The sequence below is a fragment of the Canis lupus genome, chromosome 24 (assembly GCF_048164855.1).
Source record: "Canis lupus baileyi chromosome 24, mCanLup2.hap1, whole genome shotgun sequence".
NCBI classification, from domain to species: domain Eukaryota; kingdom Metazoa; phylum Chordata; class Mammalia; order Carnivora; family Canidae; genus Canis; species Canis lupus.
Window position 1 is genome coordinate 19,931,648 of NC_132861.1, and position 26,807 is coordinate 19,958,454.

At 40.1% G+C, this 26,807-nt stretch overlaps 2 protein-coding genes across 20 annotated transcripts in view; both read left to right on the forward strand.

The window, feature by feature from the left end:
• Window positions 1–26,807, forward strand: part of LOC140615859 (zinc finger MYM-type protein 5-like) — a 179,739-nt gene that overhangs the window by 53,223 nt on the left and 99,709 nt on the right. For 3 of the 4 annotated variants that reach the window (XR_012016365.1, XR_012016366.1, XR_012016364.1), the window contains exon 9: window positions 23,415–23,716. The gene's annotated coding sequence lies outside the window, so the exon portion shown is untranslated. Of the gene's footprint in view, window positions 1–10,425; window positions 10,595–23,414; window positions 23,717–26,807 lie in introns of those variants that run through there. The other variant, XR_012016363.1, reaches the window with a different exon arrangement.
• Window positions 14,410–26,807, forward strand: part of PSPC1 (paraspeckle component 1) — a 106,217-nt gene continuing 93,819 nt past the window's right edge. For all 16 annotated transcript variants that reach the window (XM_072795902.1, XM_072795903.1, XM_072795905.1 and 13 more), the window contains exons 1-2: window positions 14,410–15,589; window positions 23,415–23,716. In XM_072795902.1, coding sequence (XP_072652003.1) covers window positions 15,224–15,589; window positions 23,415–23,716 — 668 coding nt within the window. In that variant the 5' untranslated portion in view covers window positions 14,410–15,223. The remainder of the gene's footprint in view (window positions 15,590–23,414; window positions 23,717–26,807) is intronic.

Genomic DNA, 26,807 nt, shown 5'->3' on the forward strand with positions numbered 1-26,807 from the left:
ACTTCTGCAGAGGAGCATCTGAGATTTCAGGCCTCTGAAAGGAGTCCTGGAACAGGGCAGGTGTTCTGGGCTGACAAGTGCTGGAGAATGCCAAGGCACACCCTTCCACTGGAAACCCTAGCACTGGACACCCTCCACACTGGGCTGCTGACCCCAGAGGTCCATCACTTCAGCTTGGCCCTTCCTAGGTTCTGGCTACAATATTGATTTGTGGAGTCCCATTAAGGCAAATTGCAGCTGGTTGGTACCAATCATGTCACTTGGTCCTTCCTGCCCAGCCTATCTTTACCTCCTCTAGGTTCGGAGCCACTACCTCATTAGCGCCATTTGCCCAGGCCGGGAGTGGGACAGTGTTGTCTGCTGTCTCTGGATCTGAGGGCATCATTCCCTAAGGGTCATAGAGAAGGCTAGGTGTTCGGGGACCTGAACAACTTAGTCACAGCCTCTGGTTGTGGCATGGACTGTGGAAATGGGTCCCTGAGCTGTGGATTACCACTTGAGGCACCTCAGAGGCACAGGGTAGAGGGGGCTGTTAAAGGGCCAAGGGATGTGGTGGCCAGTTCCTTTGTGTTGTCCAAAGCCACTGGGCGAAGCAAAGCCAGACAAGTGGTTCAATCTCACTTTCTCTGGGAGGCTTTTTCTGAGTCCCCAGGACTGCAATTATTTGATTTATATCTGTATGGATTCACAGATTCTTATTTAATTCTATTGATTAGAATCCATTACTGTCAGGACGCCTGGGCGACTCAGCAGTTTAGTGTCTGCCTTTGGCTCAGGGCATGATACTGGGATCTGGAATCGAGTCCTGCATTGGGCTCCTTGCGGGGAGCCTGCTTCTCCCTCTGCCTGTGTTTCTGTCCCCCACTCCCGTGTGTGTGTGTGTGTGTGTGTGTCTCATGAGTAAATCTTTTTTTTTTTTTTTTTTTTTTTTAAAGAAAACATTAAAAGAGGGGATCCCTGGGTGGCGCAGCGGTTTAGCGCTTGCCTTTGGCCCAGGGCGCGATCCTGGAGACCCGGGATCGAATCCCACGTCGGGCTCCCGGTGCATGGAGCCTGCTTCTCCCTCTGCCTATGTCTCTGCCTCTCTCTCTCTCTCTCTCTCTGTGTGTGTGACTATCATAAATAAATAAAAATTAAAAAAAAAAAGAAAACATTAAAAGAGTGGCACTTTGGGACACCTGGATGGCTCAGTCCTTTAAGCTTCTGCTTTTTGATTTCAGCTCAGATCATGATCTCAGGGTCATGAGGTCGAGCCCTGCATTGGGCTCTGCGCTGGGTGTGGAGCCTGCTTAAGATTCTCTCCATCTCCCTCTGCCCTTCTACCCCTCTGCCCCTCCCCCTCTCTCTCTCAAAAAAAGAGGGGTGCTTGGGTGGCTTAGTTGGTTAAGCATCCGACTCTTAATTTCATCTCACGTCATGATCTTAAGGTTATGAGATTGGGCCCCACATAGGGCTCTGTGCTCAGCGGGGAGTCTGCTTGAGATTTTCTCCCTCTCCCCACCTCTCCCCTCTAAATAGATTTGTTCAAAATAATAGTAACGATGTATGCAATTATACATAAAAATATATGTTAATGTATAAATTAAATGAATGACAGCAATGATAAATGTGATGGGAAGAAGAATCAGGATTGTTTTATTATTAGAAGTCATTCACACTACTTGTGAAGTGCAGTGTTATTTGAATGTGGTCATGGATTATCTGTAAATGTATGCTGCAAGCTCTAGAGCAACCACTTAAAAAAGTAGAGAAATACAACTTATATGCTAAAAAGGAGAGAAAATAGAATTGTAATACTCTCAATTAATCCCCCAAAGGCAGAAAAAGATTGGTATACAAAAATAAGAATGAAGAGTAAGGGCAACAAATGTAAAGTGTAACTAATGTGGTAGATGTAGTAGCCCAACTATACCAGTAATCACTTTGAACATCATTGATCTAAATGCACCAATTAAAAGAGATTGTTGGGATGCCTGGGTGGCTCAGTGATTGGGTGTCTGCCTTTGGCTTGGATTGCGGTCCCAGGGTCCTAGGATTGAGTCTCACATCAGGCTCCCCATGGGGAGCCTGCTTCTCCCTCTGCCTATATCTCTGCCTCTCTCTGTGGATATCTTATAAATAAGTAAATAAATAAAGTCTTTTTTAAAAAAGATTTTATGTATTTATTCATGAGAGACACAGAGAGAGAAAGGCAGAGACACAGGCAGAGGGAGAGGCAGGCTCCACGCGGGGAGCCCGACGTGGGACTCGATCTTGGGATTCCAGGATCATGCCCTGGGCTGAAGGCAGACACTCAACTGCTGAGCCACCCAGGCATCCGATAAATAATCTTTTTTTTTTAAGATTTTATTTATTTATTCATGAGAGACAGAGAGAGAGAGAGAGGAAAGAGAGGCAGAGACACAGGCAGAGGGAGAAGCAGGTTCTATGCAGGGAACCCGATGTGGGACTCGATGCCGGGTCTCCAGGATCACACCCTGGGCTGAAGGTGGCGCTAAACCGTTGAGCCACCTGGGCTGCCCTAGATAAATAATCTTTTTTTTAAAAAAGATTGCTTTGGCTATTTGAAGTCTTTTTTTGGTTCCATACAACTTTTAGGATTATTTATTCTAGTTTTGTGAATAATACCATTGGTATTTTAATAGAGATTACATAGGATTTGTAGATTGCTTGGAGTAGTATGGACATAATAACAATTTTAATTCTTCCACTCTGTGAGCATGGTATCCCCCTCCATTTATTTCTGTCATCTTCAATTTATTTCATTAATGTCTTAGAGTTTTCAAAGTATAGATCTTTTACCCACATGGTTAAATTTATTCCCAGGTATTTTGTTCTTTTTAAGCAATATTAAGTGGGATTGTTTCCTTAATTTTTCTTTCTGCTAGTTCATTATTAACGTATAGAAACACAACAGAGGGGCGCCTGGGAAGCTTAGTTGGTTACACATCTGCTTTCAGGTCATGTTTCAGGTCAGTTCAGGTCATGATCCCTGGGTCCTGGGATCAAGTCCCACATCAAGCCCTACCTTGGACTCCCTGCTCAGTGGGGATTCTGCTTCTCTCTCTCTCTCTCTCTCTCCCCCTCACCCCACTCATGCTCTCTCTCTCTCATATCTAAATAAAATCTTAAAGAAACAAAACCAATGGATTTCTATATATTAACTTTGTATCCTGCGAATTTACTGAATTCATTTATTAATTTTCATATTTAAAAATATTTAAGATTGGGATCCCTGGGTGGCGCCGCGGTTTGGCGCCTGCCTTTGGCCCAGGGCGCGATCCTGGAGACCCAGGATCAAATCCCACGTCGGGCTCCCGGTGCATGGAGCCTGCTTCTCCCTCTGCCTGTGTCTCTGCCTCTCTCTCTCACTGTGTGCTATCATAAATAAATAATAAAAAAATTAAAAAAAAAATAAAAATATTTAAGATTCTTTATTTCCTCTTTTTTTTAAGATTTTATTTATTTATTCATGAGAGACACAGAGAGAGAGAGAGAAAGGCAGAGACACAAGCAGAGGGAGAAGCAGGCTCCATGCAGGGAGCCTGATGTGGGACCCTGAGATCCTGATCTGAGCTGAAATCAAGAAGCAGAGGCTTTAAGGACTGAGCCACCCAGGCACCCTTAAATATTTAGGATTTTTTGCTTATAGTATGTCTTCTTCAGATATTGGCAGTTTTACTTCTTCACCAATTTGAATATCTTTTTTTTCTTCTTGTGTGGTGCTTTGTCTAGATCTTTCATGGATATCTGCAATAATAGGGATGAGTGTCAGCATCCTTGTTTTATTCCTGATCTTGGAGGACATGCTTTCACCTTTTCTCTATTGGGTATGATGTCAGCTTTGGTTTATCATATATGGCCTCAATTTTTTTTTAAGATTTTATTTATTTATTTGAGAGACAGAGCATGAGTAAAGGGTGGGGCAGAGGAACAAGCAGACTCCCCACTAAGCAAAGAGCCTGATATGGGGCTCAATCTCAGGACCCTGAGATCATGACCTGAACCAAAGGCAGTCTCTTAACCAACTGAGCCACCCAGACACCCCTCATAAATGTCCTCTGTTATGTTGAGATATGTTCCCTCTATACTCAACTTTGTTGAGAATTTTTATCATAAATACATGTTGAATTTTGTCAAATGCTCTTTTTGCATCTACTAAGATGATCATATGATTTTTTTATACTTCATTTTGTTTATGTAGTGAATAACATTGACTGATTTTCCAATATTGACCCATCCTTGCATCCCTGGAATATATTTCACTTGATCATGGGAATGATCCTTCCCATGTATTGTTGAATTTTGTTTGCTAATATTTTAGTATGTATTGTTGAGGATTTTGCATTTTGTCCATCAGAGATATTGGCCTGTAATTTTCTTTTTCGTAGTGTCTTTGTCTGGTTTGGTATCATAGTAATGCTGGTCTTGTAGAATGAATTTGGAAACATTTCTTCCTCTTTAATTTTTTGGAATAGTTTGAGAAGGATAAGCATTAACTCTTTTTTAAATGTTCGATGGAATTCACCAATGAAACAGTTTGATCCTGGACTTTTGTTTGTTGGGAGCTTTTCGATTACTGATTCAATTTCACCACTAGTAATCAGTCTGTTCAGATTGTGTATTTCTTCCTGATTTAGTCTTAGCAGATTGTATATTTGTAGAAATTTGTCTATTTTTCTAAATTGTCCAGTTTGTTCCAAATAATTTTTTGTAGTAGTTGCCTATAATCCCTTGTATTTCCATCATGTTGGTTCTGCCTCCTCCTCTTTCGTGTCTAATTATATTTACTTGGGTCCTTTATATTTTTCTCTTGATGAGTTTAGTTAAAGATTTATCAATTTTAGCTTTTCAAAGAACCAGTTCTGATTAGTTCTTTTGAATATTTTCTGTTAAAATTCTCACTGAGTTCATCTACTTTTCTCCCAAGTTCGGTGAACAGCTTTATGACCATTACTTTGAACTCTATATCAGGTAGATTGCTTACCTCTCTTTTGTCTAGTTCCTTTTCTGAGGTTTTTGTCTTGTTATTTTGTTTGGAACATATTCCATTCCTCTGTCTCCTCACTTTGTCTGAGTCTCTGTGTTTGTTTCTATATATTAGGTATGTCAGCTACATCTCCTGGTTTTGAAAGTAGTGGTCTTACATAGAAGGTACAGTTTCCCCCTGATTACCAGAACCAGCCAGTCCAGTGGTGTCCGCCGTATGGGTTACATGTGCCCTACTATTGTGACTGGGCCATGACTGCTGCATGTACTGGTGGGCAGGGCTGACTCTGATGCTTGGCTATGACTAGTGTGGGTGTGCTGTTGGGCCAGGTTGGCTTTCCTTCTGTGAGAGCAGGAATTGCTTTGGAGGAGTGATGTTCCCTGCTGAGGCTGTCTACTGGTTGCAGCAGAGCAAAAACTGCTTTTCAAGGGGTGAGCAGTGCTAGCATGTTAGATGTAGAGTATCAGAACTGGTGTACATCAGCATGAGGTTAGCTAGGCTAAAAGAGGGCAAGAAAAATGGCACCCATCAGTCGTCCTGTTCCCAGAGAAAATTCTGCAAATCCCTGCCCCTCTGGCACATACCTCAAAATTAGTCAGTAAGTCTTCACTTTTGGCCCAGGCCCTTTTCACACTGCTGCCTCTGTGTTGGATCTTGGAGGGAGCTAGATTATGTGCAAGATCTTTAAGAGTAGAGTCTTGGTTTCCTCTAGCCCTCTGGCTCTCCTGGAGTTAAGCCCCACTCATTTTCACAGCCAGTCATGTTGGAAGCTCATCTACATGGTTTAGATCCCCCAGGGCAGAGATTGCCCAATATGAAGCTTGAACTCCCACTCCTCAGTGATACCTCTATGCCAGTGACATCCTGTTTATAAGTTGCCATGCCAGGAATTTGGTTCCTGATTAGACAGCGTGTTTGCCCCTCCAATGCTATGGCTTTTTCTTTATGTCGTCAGCTTGTGGAAGAGCTGTTCTTTTAGTCTTCAGGACTTTCTCGGAGAAAATTTCTCTATATGTAGTTACAGCCTTGGTGTGTCCATGGGAAGAGGTGAGCTCAGGATTTTACTACTCTGCCATCTCCCTTTTTTCTTGACATTCCATAATTATAAAGGGGACATTTCCCCCAAGGATACATACCAATCCTTAACTTTCAATATGCCTCACAATAGAGCATCAAAATACATAATGGCTAGAACTGCACTGAGAGGTAGATGAATCCACAATTACAGTTGGAAACTTCAACACTTTTATCAGAAATGGGTGGATCTAGCAGGCAGAAACTCAGTAAGGATAGAGTTGAACTTAACAATACCATCATTCAACTGGGTATAATTGACATCAATAGACTATTTCATCCAACAATTGCAGAATACACATTCTTCTCAAGATCACGTGGACCATGGGGCAGCTGGGTGGCTCAGTCAGTTAAATGTCTGACTCATGATTGCAGCTCAGGTCATGTTATCAGGGATGTGAAATCAAGCCATGCATCAGGTTCTGTGCTGGGGATGGAGCCTGCTTGGGGTTCTCTTTCTTCCTCTCCTCCTGCTCCTTCCCCTTTCTGAAAGAAAGATCACATGGACCATTCACCCAGATTGATCACATTGTTGGTCATGAAATATACCTTAACAAATTTAAAAGAATAAAAATTGTATGTCTCCTCTCAGATCACAGTAGAATTAACCTAGAAATCGATAATGGGAAGATAATTGGGAATTCCTAAAGTATATGGAGATTAAATAGCATACTTCTAAATAACACTTGGGTAAAAGAAGGAATCTCAAGAGAAATTTAAAAATATTTTTAACTATGGGAAAATTAAAATGCAACTTCCCAAAATTTCTGGGATGCAGCAAAACAGTGCTTAGAGAAACATTTATAGTGTTGAATGCATAAATTTAAAAAATCTAGTATCAATCATCTAAGTTTCCATGTTAGAAAACTAGAAAGACAAAGGCAAATCCAAAATTAGCAGAAGAAAAATAATAAGAATTAGAGTAGAAATCAAATAAACTGAAAAGCAGATAGTAGGGAAAATCAATAAAATCAAAACTTAGTTCACTAAAAAGATCAATCAAATCAATAAGCCTCTAGCCAAACTAAGAAAAAAGAGAAAGGACACAAATTACTAACATCAGAAATGAAAGAGGGGGCATCATTACAGAGCCCATGGATATTGAAAAGATAATGAAGATATACTCTGAACCATTCTATGCCCACATATTTGATAGCCCGATGAAATGAACTAATTCCTGGAAAGAAACCATGTGTCAAAAATCACAGAAACACTAATAGACAATCTGAGTAGGCCTGTATCTTTTAAAAAATTGAATCAACAGTTAATAATCTTCCAAAACAGAAAGCAGTTGGGTTTCACTGTTGAATTCTACCAGATATTTAAGAAAGAAGTTATACCAATTTTCTATAATCTCTTTCAAAGAATAGAAGCAGAAGGAAGGAATTCTCCCGGACTCATTCTATGAGTGCTGCATTACCTTAAGTCCCAAACTAGACAAAGACATTGCAAGAGAAAAAAACCACTACAAACCAATAAGTTATAGGAACATAGAGGCAAACATCCTCAACAAAATATCAAATTTAATTCAACAATGTGTAAAGCGATTGGTACACCACAACCAGGTGAGTTTATCTCAGGTATGCAAAGCTGGTTCAACATTCAAAAATCAATATAATTCATCACATCAAAAGGTTAAAGAAAACTCACATGATCTTATCAATAGATGCAGAAAAAAATCACAAAGTCTAACTTTTTTTTATCATAAAAACTTTTAGTAAACTAGGAATTAATGGTTACCTCCTCAACTTGATAAAGAATATCTACATGAAACCTACAGCTAACATCATACTTTATGGTAAGAAATTCATAGCTTGGGCAGCCCTGGTGGCTCAGTGGTTTAGCGCTGCCTTCAGCCAAGGGTGTGATCCTGGAGACCCGGGATCGAGTCCCGCATTGGGCTCCCTGCATGGAGCCTGCTTCTCCCTCTGCCTACCTGTCTCTCTCTCTCTCTGTCTCTTATGAATAAATAAATAAAATATTTTAAAAAAAGAAACTCATAGCTTTCTTGTAAGATTAGGAATAAGGCAAAGATATCCTCTCTCTTCACTGCCATTCAATGTTCTAGAAGTCTAGAAATGCAAGGTTTGGAGATTGGGAAAGAAGAAATAAAACTGTCTTGGTTTGCAGATGACATGATTGTGTATGTAGAAAATCTGAAAGAACTGACAAAAAACAAAGTTGACAAAATTATAGCAAGGTTGTAAGATACCAGGTTAATTTTCAAAACTCAACGACTTTTTTATATACCAGAATGACCAAGTGGAATTTAAAATTAAAAGTACAATACCATTTACACTAACATCCAAAACCATGAAATATTTAAGTATAAATGCAACAAGTTATAAGATCTATATGAAGAAAACTACAAATTTCTGATAAATGAAATCAAAGAACCAAATATATGGAGAAATATTTCATGTTCATAGATAGTAAGACAATGTTATCAAGATGTCAGTTCTTTCCAACTTGATTTATAAATTTAATGCAACCCCTATCAAAATCCCAACAAAATTTATTTTTGATATGGACAAACTGCTTCTTAAATTTATTTGGAGAAGAAGAAGACCCAGAATAGCCAGCACAATGTTGAAGGAAAAGAAAGCTGGAGGACTATTGCTACCCAACTTTTTTTTTTTTTTTTAATTTATTCATGATAGGCACACAGTGAGAGAGAGAGAGGCAGAGACACAGGCAGAGGGAGAAGCAGGCTCCATGCACCGGGAGCCCGACGTGGGATTCGATCCCGGATATCCAGGATCAGCGCCCTGGGCCAAAGGCAGGCGCCAAACCGCTGCGCCATCCAGGGATCCCTTGCTACCCAACTTTAAGACTTACTATAAAGTTACACAAATCAGGACGCCTGGGTGGGTCAGTGATTGAGCATCTGCCTTTGGCTCAGGGTGTGATCCCGGAGTCCTGGGATGGAGACCCACATCGGGCTTCCTGCATGGAGTCTGCTTCTCCCTCTGCCTATGTCTCTGCCCCTTTCTCTGTGTCTCTCATGAATAAATAAAATCTTTAAAAAAAAGTTACACAAATCAAGACAATACTGTATTGGAGAAAGAACAGACAAATAGATCAATGAAATAGTCCAGAAGCAGACCATCATAAATATAGATCAACTAATCTTTGGCAAAGAACAAAGGCAATGCAATGGAATAAAGATTGTCTTTTCAACAAATGGTGCTGGAACAACTGGACATTCACATATTAAAAAAAGAGAGAGTGAAAATCTGTACACAAACCTCATACCCTTCCCAGAATTTAGCTCAAAATGGATCACAGACCTAAGTGTAAAACACAAAGCTTTAAAAATCTAGGAGAATAATTGAAGGAAATGTAAATGACTTTTGATTTGGTGTTGACTTTTTATTTTTATTTTATTTAAAGATTTTTTATTTATTTATTCATGAAAGACAGACAGAGAGGCAGAGACACAAGCAGAGGTAGAAGCAGGCTCCATACGGGAGCCAGATGTGGGACTCGATTCCGGGTCTCCAGGATCACACCCTGGGCTGCAGGCGGCGCCAAACCACTGTGCCACCAGGGCCGCCCTGGTGTTGACTTTTTTTTTTTTTTTTTTTTTTTTTAAAGAACATTCTTTTTTTTTTTTTTTTTTTCAATTTTTTTATTTATTTATGATAGTCACAGAGAGAGAGAGAGAGAGAGAGGCAGAGACATAGGCAGAGGGAGAAGCAGGCTCCATGCACCGGGAGCCCGATGTGGGATTCGATCCCGGGTCTCCAGGATCGCGCCCTGGGCCAAAGGCAGGCGCCAAACCGCTGCGCCACCCAGGGATCCCTGGTGTTGACTTTTTAAATAACACCAAAGACATGATTTATGAAAGAATTCATAAGCTATAAAAAAAAAAAAAAGAATTGATAAGCTGAACGTCATTAAAACTTAAAACCTGTGTCTGGGCAGCCCTGGTGGCTCAGCGGTTTAGTGCCGCCTTCGGCCCAGGGTGTGATCCTAGAGACCCAGGATTGAGTCCCACGTCGGGCTCCCCGTATGGAGTCTGCTTCTCCCTCTGCCTCTCTGTCTCTCATGGGTTTAAAAAAAAAACCCAAAACCTGTGCTCTGCAGAAGACAGTGTAATGAGAATAAAAAGACAAAAATGTTTCAAGAAACAAGATGTTTGGGATCCCTGGGTGGCGCAGCGGTTTGGCGCCTGCCTTTGGCCCAGGGTGCGATCCTGGAGACCCGGGATCGAATCCCACGTCGGGCTCCCGATGCATGGAGCCTGCTTCTCCCTCTGCCTGTGTGTCTCTCTCTCTCTGTGTGACTATAATAAATTAAAAAAAAAAAAAAAAAAGAAGCAAGATATTTAAAGCAGCTTCATTTTTTTTTTTTTTAAGGCATAGAGAGAAGCAGTCTCCATGCAGGGAGCCCGATGTGGGACTTGATTCAGGGTCTCCAGGATCACGCCCTGTGCTGAAGGCAGGCACTTAACCACTGAGTCACCCAGGTGTCTCCAGCAGCTTCATTCATAATTGCCAAACTTGGAAACAACCAAGATATCTTACAGTAAGTGAATGGATGAATTAATTGTAGTACATCCAGACAATGGAATGTAATTCAATATTATAAAGAAATGAACTACTGAGCCATGAAAAGACATAAAGGAATTTTTTTTTAATTTTTTATTTATTTATGATAGTCACACACACAGAGAGAGAGAGGCAGAGACATAGGCAGAGGGAGAAGCAGGCTCCAGGCACCGGGAGCCTGATGTGGGATTTGATCCCGGGTCTCCAGGATCGCGCCCTGGGCCAAAGGCAGGCGCCAAACCGCTGCACCACCCAGGGATCCCAATGTAAAGGAATCTTAAATGCATATTACTAAGTGAAAAAGGCAGTCTAAAAAGGCTACATACTTTATGATTCCAACTATATGACATTCTAGAAAAGGCAAAACTATGAAGACAATAATAAGATCAGTGATTGCCAGAGGTTGAATGGGGAGAGGGATGAATAGGTGGAACACCAGGAGTTGTAGGGCAGTCAAAGTGTCTACAGGTGCCTGGGTGGCTCAGTCAGTTTAGCTGCTTAGGTTATGATCTCAGGGTCCTGGGGTTGAACACTCAGCAGGGAGTCTGTTTGTCTCTCTTCGTCTCCCTCTGTCCCTCCCCCCACTCATAGTTTGTCTCTCAAATAAATAGATAAAATCTTTAAAAAAAATAAAGCACTCTGTATAATACTGTAATGGTGGATACGTGTCATCATAAATTTTTCCAGACCATAGAATATACAGCTCTGATTGAACCTGATTGGACTCTGTGAGCTTATGATGTGTAAATATAGTATGATGTAAAAATATATGTGAAACAGATGTATCATTCTTGTGGGTTGATAATGGGGAAGACCACATATGTTGGAGCAGGGAGTATATGGGAAATCTCTATAGCTTCCTCTTAATTTTGCTGTGAATCCAAAACTGCACTAAAAAATAAAATCTAAAAGTAACAACAATATCTCCCTTAAGAGATTGTTTTGAAGATCAATGAATTAATAAGTGAAATGCAATTAGAATAATGCTTGGCAGGTTTTGCTTTGTCACGACCAGGAGTGGGGTGCTACTGACATCTAGTTATGCACGACCGGTAGAAGCCGGTCATGCTGCTAAACATCCTCTCACAACAAATAGTTATTTGGCCCAAAATGCAAATAGTGTTGAGGCTTAGATAATCTCTTCTAATGCTTTTGACGCACCTTGATGTGGATGTTCTAACCCAGGGAATGAATGTAGCTGAGGAAGAGAGGACTTAGAGCTGTAGCTTGCCAATATCCTGAAGATTCTTTTTTAAAATAATTCTTTTTTAAGATTTTATTTATTTATTCATGATAGTCACAGAGAGAGAGAGAGGCAGAGACACAGGCAGAGGGAGAAGCAGGCTCCATGCAGGGAGCCCGATGTGGGATTCGATCCGGAGTCTCCAGGATCGCGCCCTGGGCCAAAGGCAGGTGCCAAACCACTGCGCCACCCAGGGATCCCTATCCTGAAGATTCTTAAGGAAGATATAATGACTGAGGAATGGCCAAGGAGGTGTAAAAGCTCCAGGAGAATATGATAGTACAGAAGACACAATGGTGTTTCTAGAAGGTAGGAGAAAAGTGAGCAGTAATAATGATAACATTCAGGGTATCAGAATATTTTCCAAAGATTATGCTGTAATTCATTTACTGTGCTCAATAACTCTGTTAAATAGGTATTGTTCCCAAATGATACATGGTGACACTCAGGCATGAATCTAGTGTCAAATGCTGCTGAAAAGTTTAAGATTTGACAGGTAGGGATGCCTGGGTGGCTCAGCGGTTGAGCATCTGCCTTTGGCCCAGGGTGTGATCCTGGAGCCCTGGGATCAGGTCCTGCGTTGGGCTCCCTGGGGGAAGCCTGCTTCTCCCTCTGCCTGTGTCTCTGCCTCTCTCTCTGTGTCTCTCGTGAATAAATAAATAAGATCCTTTAAAAAAAAAAAAAAAGATTTGACAAGTAAAGTAGAAGCCGTCACGCTTTGTGTCAAAAGAGGTTTCAGAGAGATGGAATGTGGGTATAGATATCTGATTAATGTAATTTGAGATATCAGATGATGAGCAAATGGAGACAGAAAATATAATCCTTCTGCTTTTTCTTTCTGGAAGAGAAATAGCAAAAGGACAACATTCGTCTAGGAAGGCTTGTTTTCTTTCCTTTTTTTTTTTTTTTAAGTGAAAGTTGTATCAGCAGTTTGTTTTGTTTTGCAGATGAATATAGTTGAATACAGATCAAGTGACTGACCACTTGGGACGGTGACTAGATAACTGCTGAAGCAAAGTGCTTGGAATAAAGATGTTATCCAGTGGGTTGGCCTTAGAGGGCATCATTGGTAATTCATTCCTATAACAGGAGGGAAGGCTACATATTAAATTGGGTTAGTTGATTGGTGCTGATCAAGTGAGGCAATTTTATTCTGTCTTTTTCTTCAATGAAGTTAATAAAAATGGACAATATCAGCTATGAATGAAGTACGGAGGAGTATTGGTTTGAGCACAGAGAAAATAGTTTGAAATTATTAGGTGAAAAAAATAAATAGGGACTAAGGTACTACCTCACATTTCTGGTTATAAGTTTAGAGTGGTGAGAAAGTTATTACAGGGAAGAAGGGAGAGTAAAGAAGTGGTAGAGCTGGAGATGGAGCATAAGTTCATGTTTATGTTGGCATGAGCTTTTTGGAGCTGAGATTTTTGCCAAGGAGAGGGCAAATGTTCTCCAGCTTGCAAGGGATCATGGAGAATGTCTGTGTTTCATCCTCAAGTCCAGTGACACATAAGATGTAGGAAAATGTCCAATTCCAGGGAGGGCTGGGAAAGCAATCTTCAGAGGAAAACCATGTTCTAGTTAAAGCACAAAGGTGAAGATGTTTGGAGGAAAAATTAAAGATAAGGGATTTTGCTGATGACAGTGAGTTTCCAAGCACTCAATAGAAGGCTTTGGAGCAACTGAGAAAGGGGTGAGGAATTGGTCAGACTCAGGAATTTACAGAGCTATATGGGGATTAGAGTCTGGGTGATTAGAATTTGGATGATAACTAAGGTAAATAGGGATTAGTCTTGATGGTATTTTATTTTATTTTTTTGGATAGTTTAAAAATTTATAAGGCATAATTTACACAGTAACACTGGCCCTTTTAGTGCACAGTTAACCAATTTTTGACAAATGCATATAATTGTGTAGCCACCATTTCATCCCAGATATAGTTTCATCATTCCAAAAATCCCTGTGTCCCTGTGTAGTCAACCGCTCCTCCCATCTCTCATGCCCCACTCCCAGCTCCTGGCGACCACTGATCTGTGTTCTGTAGTGCATTCCTTTTTATTGCTGAGCATATTCTATAATATGAATGTACCACTGTTTACCTATCACTAGTTTGATATTTGGATTTTTTCCAGTTTTTGTTGATTACAAATAAAGCCCCTGTAAACATTTGCATATAGGTTTTTGGGTGAACACAAGTATTCATTTCACTTGGATAATTAGGAGGGGGATTGCTCTTAAGTCAGCATATGTTTAGGGTTGTGAGAAACTACTGAAATGTTTTTCAGAGACTTTTTTTTTTTTTACACTCGTTGAAGAGTGCCTGTCCATATCTCAGGAGAGGTACTGGGCAGAACTGGGTAGTTCGTCAGATGCTGTATGGCTCACAAATCTTAAAAATATTTGCAATCTGGCCCTTTACAGAAAATGTTTGTTGACCATTGTTATAGAGTATGGTCCATAGGAGTTAAGAATTTCATAAGCAATTTCATGGATCCTTCTCTGAGATGAATAATCAGCAGCACAATTACAGTATACAATGGGATAATCTTTTTTAAAAAATATTTATTCATGAGAAACACAGGGAGAGAGGCAGAGGGAGAAGCAGGCTCCACGCAGGGAGCCCTCTATGGGATCGGATCCCACAGGATCATGCCCTGTGTCAAAGGCAGACACTCAACCCCTGAGCTACCCAGGAGTCCCTAGAATAGAATAGTCTTCTCAGTAAATATACTAAAAACCTTGCTGTTGAACCGGGCAGAAATAAATGTTTATACGTGTTTCAGTTACTGGGAAATATCTTTTTATTCAGTGCGATGCATAGAATCTGCAAGTTCTCAATTTTTCCATAGTCACTGAAAATTGAGCTGGATATTTAAAAAGAATATGGATATTCCCCAAATCATTGTATTTTCACACCCGCTGCAAACATACAATTTTTCTTCCAAGTGCAATTCAACAGTCTAACTGTGGAGCTAATTGAACAGCTAATTGAGGACGACGGGCAACCGCATTTCACAGGAGCCTAAGACAGGCCTTGGCTCGGCGGCCCGCGTCCGGCGGTGCTCTGCGCCCGCCCGGTGGCATGCCGTTGGCGCCAACAGTGCGCAGGCGCTTTGGCCTCGGCGCCGGCCTTTGCGGAGGGGCGGGGCCTGCAGTCGGCGTCTCCTCCTGGAACTGCGGCTGGCGGCAGCGCCATTTTGAACGTGCAGCTCCCGCAGCCGCTAGCGCGATCGTAAGGGCGGCCGCTGGGCGAACCAGCCGTAGTCTCGGACTTCGTCCGTCCGTGGCTCTCGTCTGTAGGTATATACAGAGACACGGCTGTAGCTCTAGAGTTGTGTCTGCTACCTGAGGTGAACCCCCAAGATGATGTTAAGAGGAAACCTGAAGCAAGTGCGCATTGAGAAAAACCCGGCCCGCCTCCGAGCTCTGGAGTCCGCGGCGGGCGAGAGCGAGCCGGCGGCCGCCATGGCGCTGGCGCTGGCGGGGGAGCCGGCGCCGCCCGCCCCCGGGCCCCCGGAGGACCACCCTGACGAGGAGATGGGGTTCACCATCGACATCAAGAGCTTCCTCAAGCCGGGCGAAAAGACGTACACGCAGCGCTGCCGCCTGTTCGTGGGGAACCTGCCCACAGACATCACGGAGGAGGATTTCAAGAGGCTGTTCGAGCGCTACGGCGAGCCCAGCGAGGTTTTCATCAACCGGGACCGCGGCTTCGGCTTCATCCGCCTGGTGAGCGTGGGGCCTGGCCGCGGGCGCGGGCCCCCAGGGGAGGAGGGGAGGGCGGTGCGCGGAGGGGGCGCCGCGGGCGAGGGGAGGGACCCCAGGAGCCCGGGGGAAGGGAGGCCCTGCGCGGTGGGGGCGCCGGGGGCGAGGGGAGGGACCGTAAGGGCGCAGGGGAGGCTGTGCGCCGCCGGGGCTCCGCGGGCTGCCGTCTGCCGTTTTCAGCCGCTTCGGAGCAGGCTGCGGCCTGGGCTGGGGCACCGCGGCGCCTCCCGCCCTCTCCTTCCCGCCGCTCTGGCCGTCTTCCCCCAGAGCGGCGTGTGGCCTGGTGTTTGCGGTGAGCGGACTCAGTTTCCCGCCGCTCCGCGCGCCCGGCCTCGCTCGCACGGCGCGGCCCAAGGCACGGGTAACCCGGCCTGGGGGTTCTAGTCGTTTGCCCCTGACGGGTCAGGGGTGGGGCTGCAGCGTTCTGCGGGGAGACTGCTTCCAGGCAGAATTGTGTTGTAAAGGAAATGAATTCGATCGGAATTTGGAACGGAAACTTCGGTTTTACCGGAAATTTCATTGGGCATGGAGGACCAACCAGCGGACTCGCTTCTTAAAAATTTTCCAAATCATCTTGGTTTCATTCAACCAGACTTGCATGCGTTTGACAATAAACGGTGTTTACCGCCTCAGCGCAGCCTAGTTCTTAAACTGCAGTATTGGAACGGTATGGAATTCTTAGGTATCTAACGGAAGGTGCTCTCGTGATCTAACGTTCCGGTTATTTCCACATTTGGAGGGGGGAATGAATGCTATACTATTTTATATTTTACGTGGACATTTTACTTTTTTTTTAGTCTGTCTTAAAATTTTGTTTTCCAATAACATGGAAATATTATGCCCCTCTTAAAAAAAATTGAAACAGTGAGGGTTTACTCTTAAAGGATACAACATACATTTTATTCCGTTTTCTTATGTGCTTTGTGGGGAATTCCATCAGTGTCCGTTACATACAGCTTTATCGTAATTCGTTATTTAAATGCTGTATTTTTTTCCAACAAAATATTTTTACACAAGTGCTTTTTTGTGTGTGTGTTGCCTTTCTATTTCTAATTTGGCCCTCAAGTTTTATGTGCATAGCATTTGTGGAAGCTTTCTTACCGGAGTTTAGCATTCGTGCATTCTTTTTTTTTTTTTTTTTTTTTTTTTTTTTTGAGTTTAGCATTCGTATTTGGGTTCTCTTTATGAATGACCAGGGCAAAATTTCAATATGTAGACAGAATTGATTGTAATTTAATGACATTGTATTTTTGAGGGAGAACATTTGAACATTTAAAATCTAAATGGCTTCAAGAGAAGAGTAAATCTTCGTAGAGTATTAATAAGACCTAGATGTTTCCTTAAAATTGAAGTTAAGTAGTCAGTGTGTTTTGAACATAAAATTATAAATATCTTTTGGACATTATAGAAACCATTTGTCATTTGGTAAAATTATTTTAATATAATTCCAGCGCTATCTTAAAGGAAGTTAGGTTTCTACAATGAAGTATTTCAGAGAATTTTTAGTAAATTTTCCAAAAAGATGTTCTCTAACATTTTCATAGTCTTTAGCCTCTGTCACCATGTTGGTCTGTTCTAAGGTTGACATTCTGGAGGAAGAATGGTAGGACTTCATTTCATTTTGGAAGCCTAATACTTAAAAGATAAGGCAATAGTGAACATTTTGACATGGAAAGTCTTTTTCCTTCTATCTTTAAAGCTACTAATAATCCCTTTTTTCCCATTAGTTTATTAGCCTTGTCCAGTAGAACTTTCCGCAGGGCTGGAAATGCTATGCATATGTTCTGTCCAATGTAGTAGCTACTAGCCCAGCCCTTATATGACTACTGAGCACTTGAAATGTAGCAACTGTGCCTGAGGATTTAACCTTTAAGTTTTATTTATTTTTATTTTTATTTTTTATTTTTATTTTTTTTAAAATTTTTTTTTTTTAATTTTATTTATTTATGATAGTCACATAGAGAGAGAGAGAGAGGCAGAGACATAGGCAGAGGGAGAAGCAGGCTCCATGCACCGGGAGCCTGACGTGGGATTCGATCCGGGGTCTCCAGGATCGCGCCCTGGGCCAAAGGCAGGCGCCAAACCGCTGCGCCACCCAGGGATCCCAGTTTTATTTATTTTTAAATTTAAATAGTCACATGTGGCTGGTGGCTACTATGTTTAACAGTGCAGCTCATTGTTTTTAGTTTTTTTATTTAAAGTCTATGGGATTATGAAATGGGGAGGTGAGAAGGACTGGACTACTCTTGTCTGTTGCTTTGGGATATGCTCCTCCAAGCCTATCATGCTGTATTTTTTGCGTAGTAATGTTAAAAATATGTCAATGGGAAATTCGAATTAGCTTACAGGATTTGACCTTATAGATAACTTTCCTGTTTAAGCTGAGCTCTGTGATTAACAGGTACATACCCAAGCTTTAAATATTTCTGAACTAATACATATCTTTTTCTACTTAGGAAAATCATATAGTGTATACTTGATATGAATGTAAGTAATGGTGAAGTGGCCCTAAAATAATGGTGTAATTTTGTTTGATTTATATTTTTAGAAGTATTTTTTGCCTTTTCAGGGATTAATCTTTACAATTAAATTTTATTACACTGGTGGTTGTAGTTTTCCAGTTAATTGATGAAGTGAGACAACATTTTGGAGATGGTATAGGGTCGTCATCGCTGTATGTAACGGTGAGGAAAAAGAATTTAAGTGGCATTTCCTCATAAGGTCCTAATCTGTATTGTGAACCCACAGTACATTATTTTGGATACATTTTGTGGAATCTTAGACCCAAAAGCTTCTTTTTAGGTTTTGTCTGGTTACTGTCATTAAATTGGTTAAATTAACTGAGAAGTTGTAGTGTATTTTTTTTTTTTTTTTAATTAAGTAACCTCTACACCCACTAAGGGCCCTGAAGTGACTACCCTGAGATCAAGAGTGGAAGGCTTCTCAGACTGAGCCAGCCTGGAGTCCTAGTGGTGCGTTTTAAAGCTAGCTTAATATAGTTAAAACTGATAATAGTTTGACCTGAACTCTGTTTCTCCTTTTTTCTTTTCCTCTTTTAGCTTTAGTAAACCAGACTTCTGGAGTGATAATTCACAAAAGTGTGGTTCTTTTCCATCAGATTCAGATAATCTCCTTAGTGTAAGCAGGCCACTTAATATTATTTTTCCTACCATTCATGCTGCAATGCTGACCCAATACCATCTCAAAAATTGCTGAGAATTTGTTAGAAATGCAAATTCTAAGACCCTACTCTAGATTAAATCTGTTGAATCAGAAATTGTAGGGTTGGGACCCAACGGTCTTGGGTTTTAATTAGCCCTCCATGTTATTCTTATGCTTGCTAAGGTTTGAGAACCACTGTTATAATTAAAGAGTTAAAAATCAACCTAATTTACATTAATTTAGTCATTGGGGACTAAACCCTCTTCCCTTATGTTTTTGGTTTTAATTATGAAGTGCTGTGTGCTTCTTACAGAGTGTTAAATATTAGAGATGGTGTTGTAGAATATTATTAGTGGGTCTGTCCAGCATGTAATTTCAAGTACTCTTTAAGTTCAGGGAAGTTCTCTTACTACAGTTTTAATTCTAGTGAAAGGTTGTCCCATAACATATTAAATGTAATCAGATTAGTGTTAAACTTTATGTGATTTTTCCATATCAAATTGTATTATACACATTCTATTGTGATTTAAGGTTTTTATTTACTATCTCTTTGACCTCTTCTCATATCATTAGATTGAGTTTTAATGACCATATTGTATTTCACAGTATGAATGGACTGCTAGTTACCCAGTCAACTTCTGTTGATTGACTTGAAGGCTATTTCCATTTTACATCAGTGATTTTCCTTTTACTAATTAATTTAGCACTCTTGCAGGGGTGAATTTTAACCACTAGCGAACAATGAGAAAAGATCAGGTGCTTTGGAAAGAGCCCTTGGAGATCCTGATTCGAGTGGTCTCTCTTTTGGGGTAGTCCCTTAGTTTCTTTCTTTTAAGTAAAAGCCTATGGTTTTACATTTTGTGTAGAGTGATACAGGAACACTACCTGGGAGGAGGGATTTATGGAGTATTGGTAGAGATTATAAATTCAGTATAGATCTGAGGCAGGTTACTTCAACCTATCTAAGCCTATTTCCCCAGATATGGAGTGAGAATAATAACTTTATAAGAGTTATTATTATTTTTTATATAAGAGTTATTATTTATAATATAATCATTATTTATAATAACAACTCTTTATAATCTCATTTTATAAGATTGTTGATGAGGATAATGGAAGCTAATGCCTGTGTATGTGTATATATACATATACATTTATTTTTTATTTTTAAGTAATCTCTCCTCCTAGTGTGGGGCTCAAATTCACAACCGCAAGATCAAGAGTCACATGCTCTACCAACTGAACCAGCCAGGCACCCCACTACTCTTCAGTTTTAGAAAGTCCTCTCTGGGTTCTCTTTATCTTTCTACCCCTAAACATTTTATTATGAAAAATTTCAGATATATAGTAATGAAGATCCATAGATCCACCATCTAGATTCTGTAATTAAGTTTTGTTATATGTGTTTTTTTCACTTATTTATTCATCTCTCTCTGCCATCAGTTTTGGACTTTTTATTTTTTTTATTTTATTTTTATTTTTTATTTATTTTTTTAAAGCATGTGACTTTTTTAAAATTAATTAATCAATTTATTTATTTTTATGATAGTCACACAGAGAGAGAGAGAGAGAGAGAGAGACAGAGAGACAGAGACACAGGCAGAGGGAGAAGCAGGCTCCACGCACTGGGAGCCCGACGTGGGATTCGATCCCGGGTCTCCAGGATCGCGCCCCGGGCCAAAGGCAGGCGCCAAACCACTGCGCCACCCAGGGATCCCAATTTTTATTTATTTATGATAGTCACACAGAGAGAGAGAGAGAGAGAGAGGCAGAGACACAGGCAGAGGGAGAAGCAGGATCCATGCACCGGAGCCCGACGTGGGATTCGATCCCGGGTCTGCAGGATCGCGCCCTGGGCCAAAGGCAGGTGCCAAACCGCTGGGCCACCCAGGGATCCCCCTAGTTCTGGACTTTTTAAACACTCTAGCATGCTTATCGTTAACTAGAGTCCACCAGTATTAATTTTTGAGGTATTTGAAATCTACATACAGTGAAATGCGCAGATTTTAAGTGTTGGTGATTTTAGATAAATGACATTTAATTCAAACTCCTATCAAGTAATAGAATATTATCATCACCCCGTGAAATTTCCTCATGCCCCTTCCCATTCCCAGTTATACCCAACAGCATTTTATTTTATTTTATTTTATTTTTTTTTTATTTTGTTTTTTAAAGATTTATTTATTTATTTATTCATGAGAAACACAGAGAGAGGGAGAGAGAGAGGCAGAGACACAGGCAGAGGAAGAAGCAGGCTCCATGCAAGGAGCCTGATGTAAGACTCGATCCCGGGTCTCCAGGATCACACCCGGGGCTGCAGGCGGCGCTAAACCGCTGCGCCACCGGGGCTGCCCCCCCAACAGCATTTTAATTCAAGACTCTATTCCTAAAATCTGCCTCTTAGAGTTGTTGGATTATGTGACTTCTTAGATACAAAGTACCTATCCCTTGTTAGATATTTATTAAATGTTTTCTGGTATTATTTAAATAAGAGTAATTAAAAATTTTAAAGTACTTTATTTTTCAGATTTTATTTTTTTTTTTTTAAGGATTTTATTTATTTGAGAGAGTGAGACAGAGAGAGCATGAGTGGGGAGGGTCAGAGGGAGAAGCAGACTCCCTGCTGAGCAGGGAGCCCAATGTGGGGTTTGATCCAGGGACTTCCAAGATCATGACCAGGTGCCTGACCAACTGAGCCACCCAGGCACCTAAAGATATTTTATTTTATTTTATTTTATTTTATTTTATTTTATTTTATTTTATTTTATTTATTTTATTTTATTTTATTTATTTTATTTTATTTTATTTTATTTATTTTATTTTATTATTTTATTTTATTTTTTTATTTTATTATATTTATTTTAGTTATTTAATTTAATTAATTTATTTTATATTTTATTTTATATTTTATTTTATATTTTATTTTATATTTTATTTTATTTAAGATTTTATTTTATTTATTTATTTTTAAGATTTTTATTTATTTATGATAGAGAGAGAGAGGCAGAGACACAGGCAGAGGGAGAAGCAGGCTCCATGCACCGGGAGCCCGACGTGGGATTCGATCCCGGGTCTCCAGGATCGCGCCCTGGGCCAAAGGCAGGCGCCAAACTGCTGCGCCACCCAGGGATCCCTAAGATTTTATTTTTAAGTAAGCTCTACGCCCAAGATGGGGCTTGAACATTATAACCCTGAGATCAGTAGCCACACGCTCTACTGACAGCCAGTCAGGCGCCCCAAGAGTAATTTTTAAAGGTAGCCATTTTGAAAATCTGTAAAAACATTCATTTATCTTTGTAAAAGTAGTTCTGTAGAAAGATTCTTGCATACATACAATAATTTAAAGCTGTCATGAATATTTTAGGGATTGAATAAGGATCTATTGTGAGGTCAAGACTTTTTTCATAAGATAGTATATTCTCTTACAAACATAAAATCTCTTTCAGTTCTCTCTGAGGAGTTCTTAGAACACAAAGAAAAAGAACATACTTATATTAAACTTAACAGTTTGTTGATTATGCTTAGATGTCCATATTCTATATGAACTTTGAATTCTTCAAGAAGGAAGTTCCTTTGAGGTTTCAGCAGTGAATGTATTTTCGAGTTTACAAATGCATGTGCAGTTGATTCTGACTATAATGGAGAGAACTTTTATAGCCCATCAATGTACGTGTTTGCTTCTCTAAATATAATGGAGAAATGTGTAGCCCTTGAAAGTATCTCAGGAGAAGTGGTTAACATTTGATGATTTTCATAGATAATATAAAAAAGAAATAAAAAGGAAAGGAGATTTTTCTGGCATTGGAGAGGTGGGATGTTTTATTAAAATATAAATATCAAAAACGGAGTGTATGGGAAATTAATTCTGTTATCTATCTATCTATCTATCTATCTATCTATCTCTCTACGATAGTCACACAGAGAGAGAGAGAGAGGCAGAGACACAGGCAGAGGGAGAAGCAGGCTCCATGCACCGGGAGCCCGATGTAGGATTCGATCCCGGGTCTCCAGGATCGCGCCCTGGGCCAAAGGCAGGCGCTAAACCGTTGCGGCACCCAGGGATCCCTTAATTCTGTTTTCAATAATAGCTTCCAGTAACTGGTGCTTGGTCTCAAAAAGTAATTATGATTTTCTTTTAATATGTATAGGAGATTTAAAAAAATACTTCAAATATTTAACAGCTGGTAATTTAGGAGTACATAATCTTTTAGTAATGACTTAGGACACTGGGTTTGGGACTTCTTACTTAAAATATTTAAACATACTTATTTTTTTTTTTAAAGATTTATTTATTCATTCAGAGAGAGCGAAGAGAGAGGCAGAGACACAGGTGGAGGGAGAAGCAGGCTGCGTGCAGGAAGCCCGATATGGGACTCGATCCTGGGTTTCCAGGATCACACCCCAGGCTGCAGGCGGCGCCAAAGCGCTGTGCCACCGGGGCTGCCCTAAACATACTTATTTTTGAATGATTAATACAATGCATGTGTTACCAAAATTGAATGACACAAAGACAAAGTGACCCTATCAGCCAATTCCAAAAGCTACCCAGCTCCTCTCACTAGAAACCACTTTTAAAAATTATTTGTGTTACTGTTGTCTTTAAAAAGTGATTTTTCCTCCTAAAAAGGAATCCAGGACACTGGCTGAAATTGCAAAAGCAGAACTGGATGGCACCATTTTGAAGAGCAGACCTCTCCGAATTCGTTTTGCTACACATGGAGCAGCACTAACTGTCAAGAACCTTTCGCCGGTTGTTTCCAATGAGCTTCTGGAGCAAGCATTTTCCCAGTTTGGCCCTGTAGAGAAAGCCGTTGTGGTTGTGGATGACCGTGGTAGAGCTACAGGAAAAGGTTTTGTAGAATTTGCAGCGAAACCTCCTGCACGAAAGGCTCTGGAAAGATGTGGTGATGGGGCGTTCTTGCTAACAACGTAAGTTTTAAACATCTCATCATCCTTCTGTGCAGTTACAAATGGCCTTCTCTCTGTTCTGAACTTCTTTCTTGTACAGATCATACTGTCTTGGCATATGGTAAGTAGGTGTTAAATAAATATTCACTGGATTTAAATAAGGAATTTTTGTGTATCTCGAGAAGTTGGGAGTCCTACTTCTGACTTAATGTATTGATTCATATTTGGATCTTAAATGTTTTGTATTAAGATTTTCATTCAGCTGATTGAATGTCTATTATATGCAAAGAAAAATTTTATATTTAAATAATGGATGAATGACATTTTAATCAACTTTTTAAATGCATAATTTTCATAAATTAAAATGCACCCAATTTTATTTTTTTATTTTTTTATTTTATTTTTTTATTATTTTTTTAATAAAATAATTTTTTATTGGTGTTCAGTTTACCAACATACAGAATAACATCCAGTGCTCATCCCGTCAAGTGTCCCCCTCAGTGCCCATCACCCACTCACCCCCACCCCCCGCCCTCCTCCCCTTCCACCACCCCTAGTTCGTTTCCCAGAGTTAGGAGTCAAGTCTCCCTTTCTGATATTTCCCACACATTTGAACCCAATTTTAAATGTAAAATTCAGTGAATGTACTTATGTAACCTATAATCACAATCAAATAGATAACATTTTCATCATCCAGACAAGTTCTTTTATGCTCTTTTGCAGTTATACTCCATCCCTTAACCCTGTCCTAGACAGCTATTGATCTTTCTGTACTCCTATAAATTAGTTTTGTTTTTTTTATTTTACGTAAATGAAACTGTATGTTTCATTCTTTTGTGTTTGGTTTCTTTTGCTTAGCATAATGTTTGAGATTTCATCTATACCATTGTGTATTTTGTTTATTTTTATGGTTGGGTTTTATTCCATCATATGAACATAATCATAGTTTGCCCAGTGCCCTAAGGGTGGGTGACTGTTCAAGTTGCTTCCAGCTATTGGTTATTGTGAATAAAGCTACCAGAACATTTGTGTATAAGCTTGTGAACACTCTGTCTTCATGTGGCTTGGGTAAATGGCGGAATTTTCAACTTTATAAGAAACTGCAAAATTGTTTTCCAAAATGGTTGTACCATTTTACATTCCTACTAGCAGCGAGCGGGAGAGTCTGGTTTAGTTACTCCATACCTTCACCAACACTTGATATTTTTGTTTTTTGGATATTCTAGTGGATATAGGAGTGTCTCATGGTGAATTTCTTCTTTTTAAGATTTTATTTATTCATAAGACACAGAGAAAGAGAGGCAGAGACATAGGCAGAGGGAGAAGGAGGCTCCATGCTGGAAGCCCAATGTGTGGGACTTGATCCCGGGACTCCGGGATCACACCCTGAGCCAAAGGCAGACCACTCAACCGCTGAGTCACCCAGGCGTCCCTCATGGTGAATTTAAATTTTATTTTTATAACTACTAGTGATTAGCATCTTTTCATGTGCTATTTGGCTATTTTTATATCTTTTTTGAAATGTCTTTTAAAATTTTTTGCCTATTTTTAATTGAGTGGTTTGCCTTACTTAAAACATCTGAGTACGTATCTATTTTATGATGATTTTCCCAGTCTGCTGCTTGCTTTTTAATTTTCTTAATAGTGTTCTTCAGAAAGCAGAAGTGAAGTATAATTTATGAATTTTTTTCTTCTATGATTTGTGCTTTTTGAATCCTTATATGAAGTATTTGCCTGTCCTTTTTTTTTTTTTTTTTGTATTTGCCTGTCCTAAGTAGCAAGGCTTTTCTTGTGCTCTTGAGACATTTTATAGCTTTATTTATACTGTGATCCATTTTGAGTATGATGTGAGGTAACAGTTCATTTTTTTCCATACAGCTATCTATTTGTTTCAGCACCAGCAATTGAAAAGATTATTATTTCTCCTCTTTTACCTTTATCAAAAACCTGAGGGGGAAATCTGCATTCTTTTGTTTCATTTATCAGCGTATCTATTACACCAATACTTTTTAAAAAAGCTTTTATTTTTTTTAGATTTTATTTATTAGAGAGTGCAAGAGCACTTGTGCAAGCATGAGCCAGGGGGAGGGGTGGAGGAGAAAGGGTGAAGCAGGGAGCCTGATGTGGGCTCTGGTCTCCATCCCAGGTGCGGATCATGACCTGAGCTGAAGGCAGACACTTAACTGACTGAGCTCACCCCGGCACCCCTTAAAAATTTCATTTTATTTCATTTTATTTTATTTTATTTTATTTTATTTTATTTTATTTTATTTTATTTTATTTTATTTATTTTATTTTATTTTATTTTATTTATTTTATTTTATTTTATTTTATTTTATTTATTTAATTTTATTTATTTTTATTTATTCATTTTTTTTTTTTATTTTTATTTATTTGTGATAGTCACAGAGAGAGAGAGAGAGAGAATGAGGCAGAGACACAGGCAGAGACAGAAGCAGGCTCCATGCACCAGGAGCCCGACGTGGGATTCGATCCCGGGTCTCCAGGATCGCGCCCTGGGCCAAAGGCAGGCGCCAAACCGCTGCGCCACCCAGGGATCCCTATTTATTCATTTTTTTAAAAGATTTTATTTATTCATTCATGAGAGACACAGAGAGATAGAGAGAGAGGCAAAGACACAGGCAGAGGGAGAAGCACGCATCACTCAGAGAGCCTGACGTGGGACTCGATCCAGGGTCTCCATGATCACGCCTTGGGCTGCAGGCGGTGCCAAACCGCTGCGCCACCGGGGCTGCCCAAAGATTTTATTTTTAAGTAAACTCTGCACCCCAATGTTGGGCTTAAATTACAACACTGAGATCAAGATTGCATGCTCTACTGACTGAGTTAGTAGGTGGTGCCAGCCACACCAATACTGTACTTTTAAAACTATTTCATGCTAAAGTTTGTAATTAAGTAGTGTCACCTAACTTTTCTTTTTTCAAAATTGTTCTAGGTACTGTTTTGTATATCCTTCCTTACTTTATTCCCCAATTTGAGTATAGTTAATGTACAATGTTACATTAGTTTCAGATTATCTTTACTGATTTTGAAATCAACTTGTCAATTTAAAAAAAATTCTGCTGGGCTTTTGATTGAAATTGCATTGGGT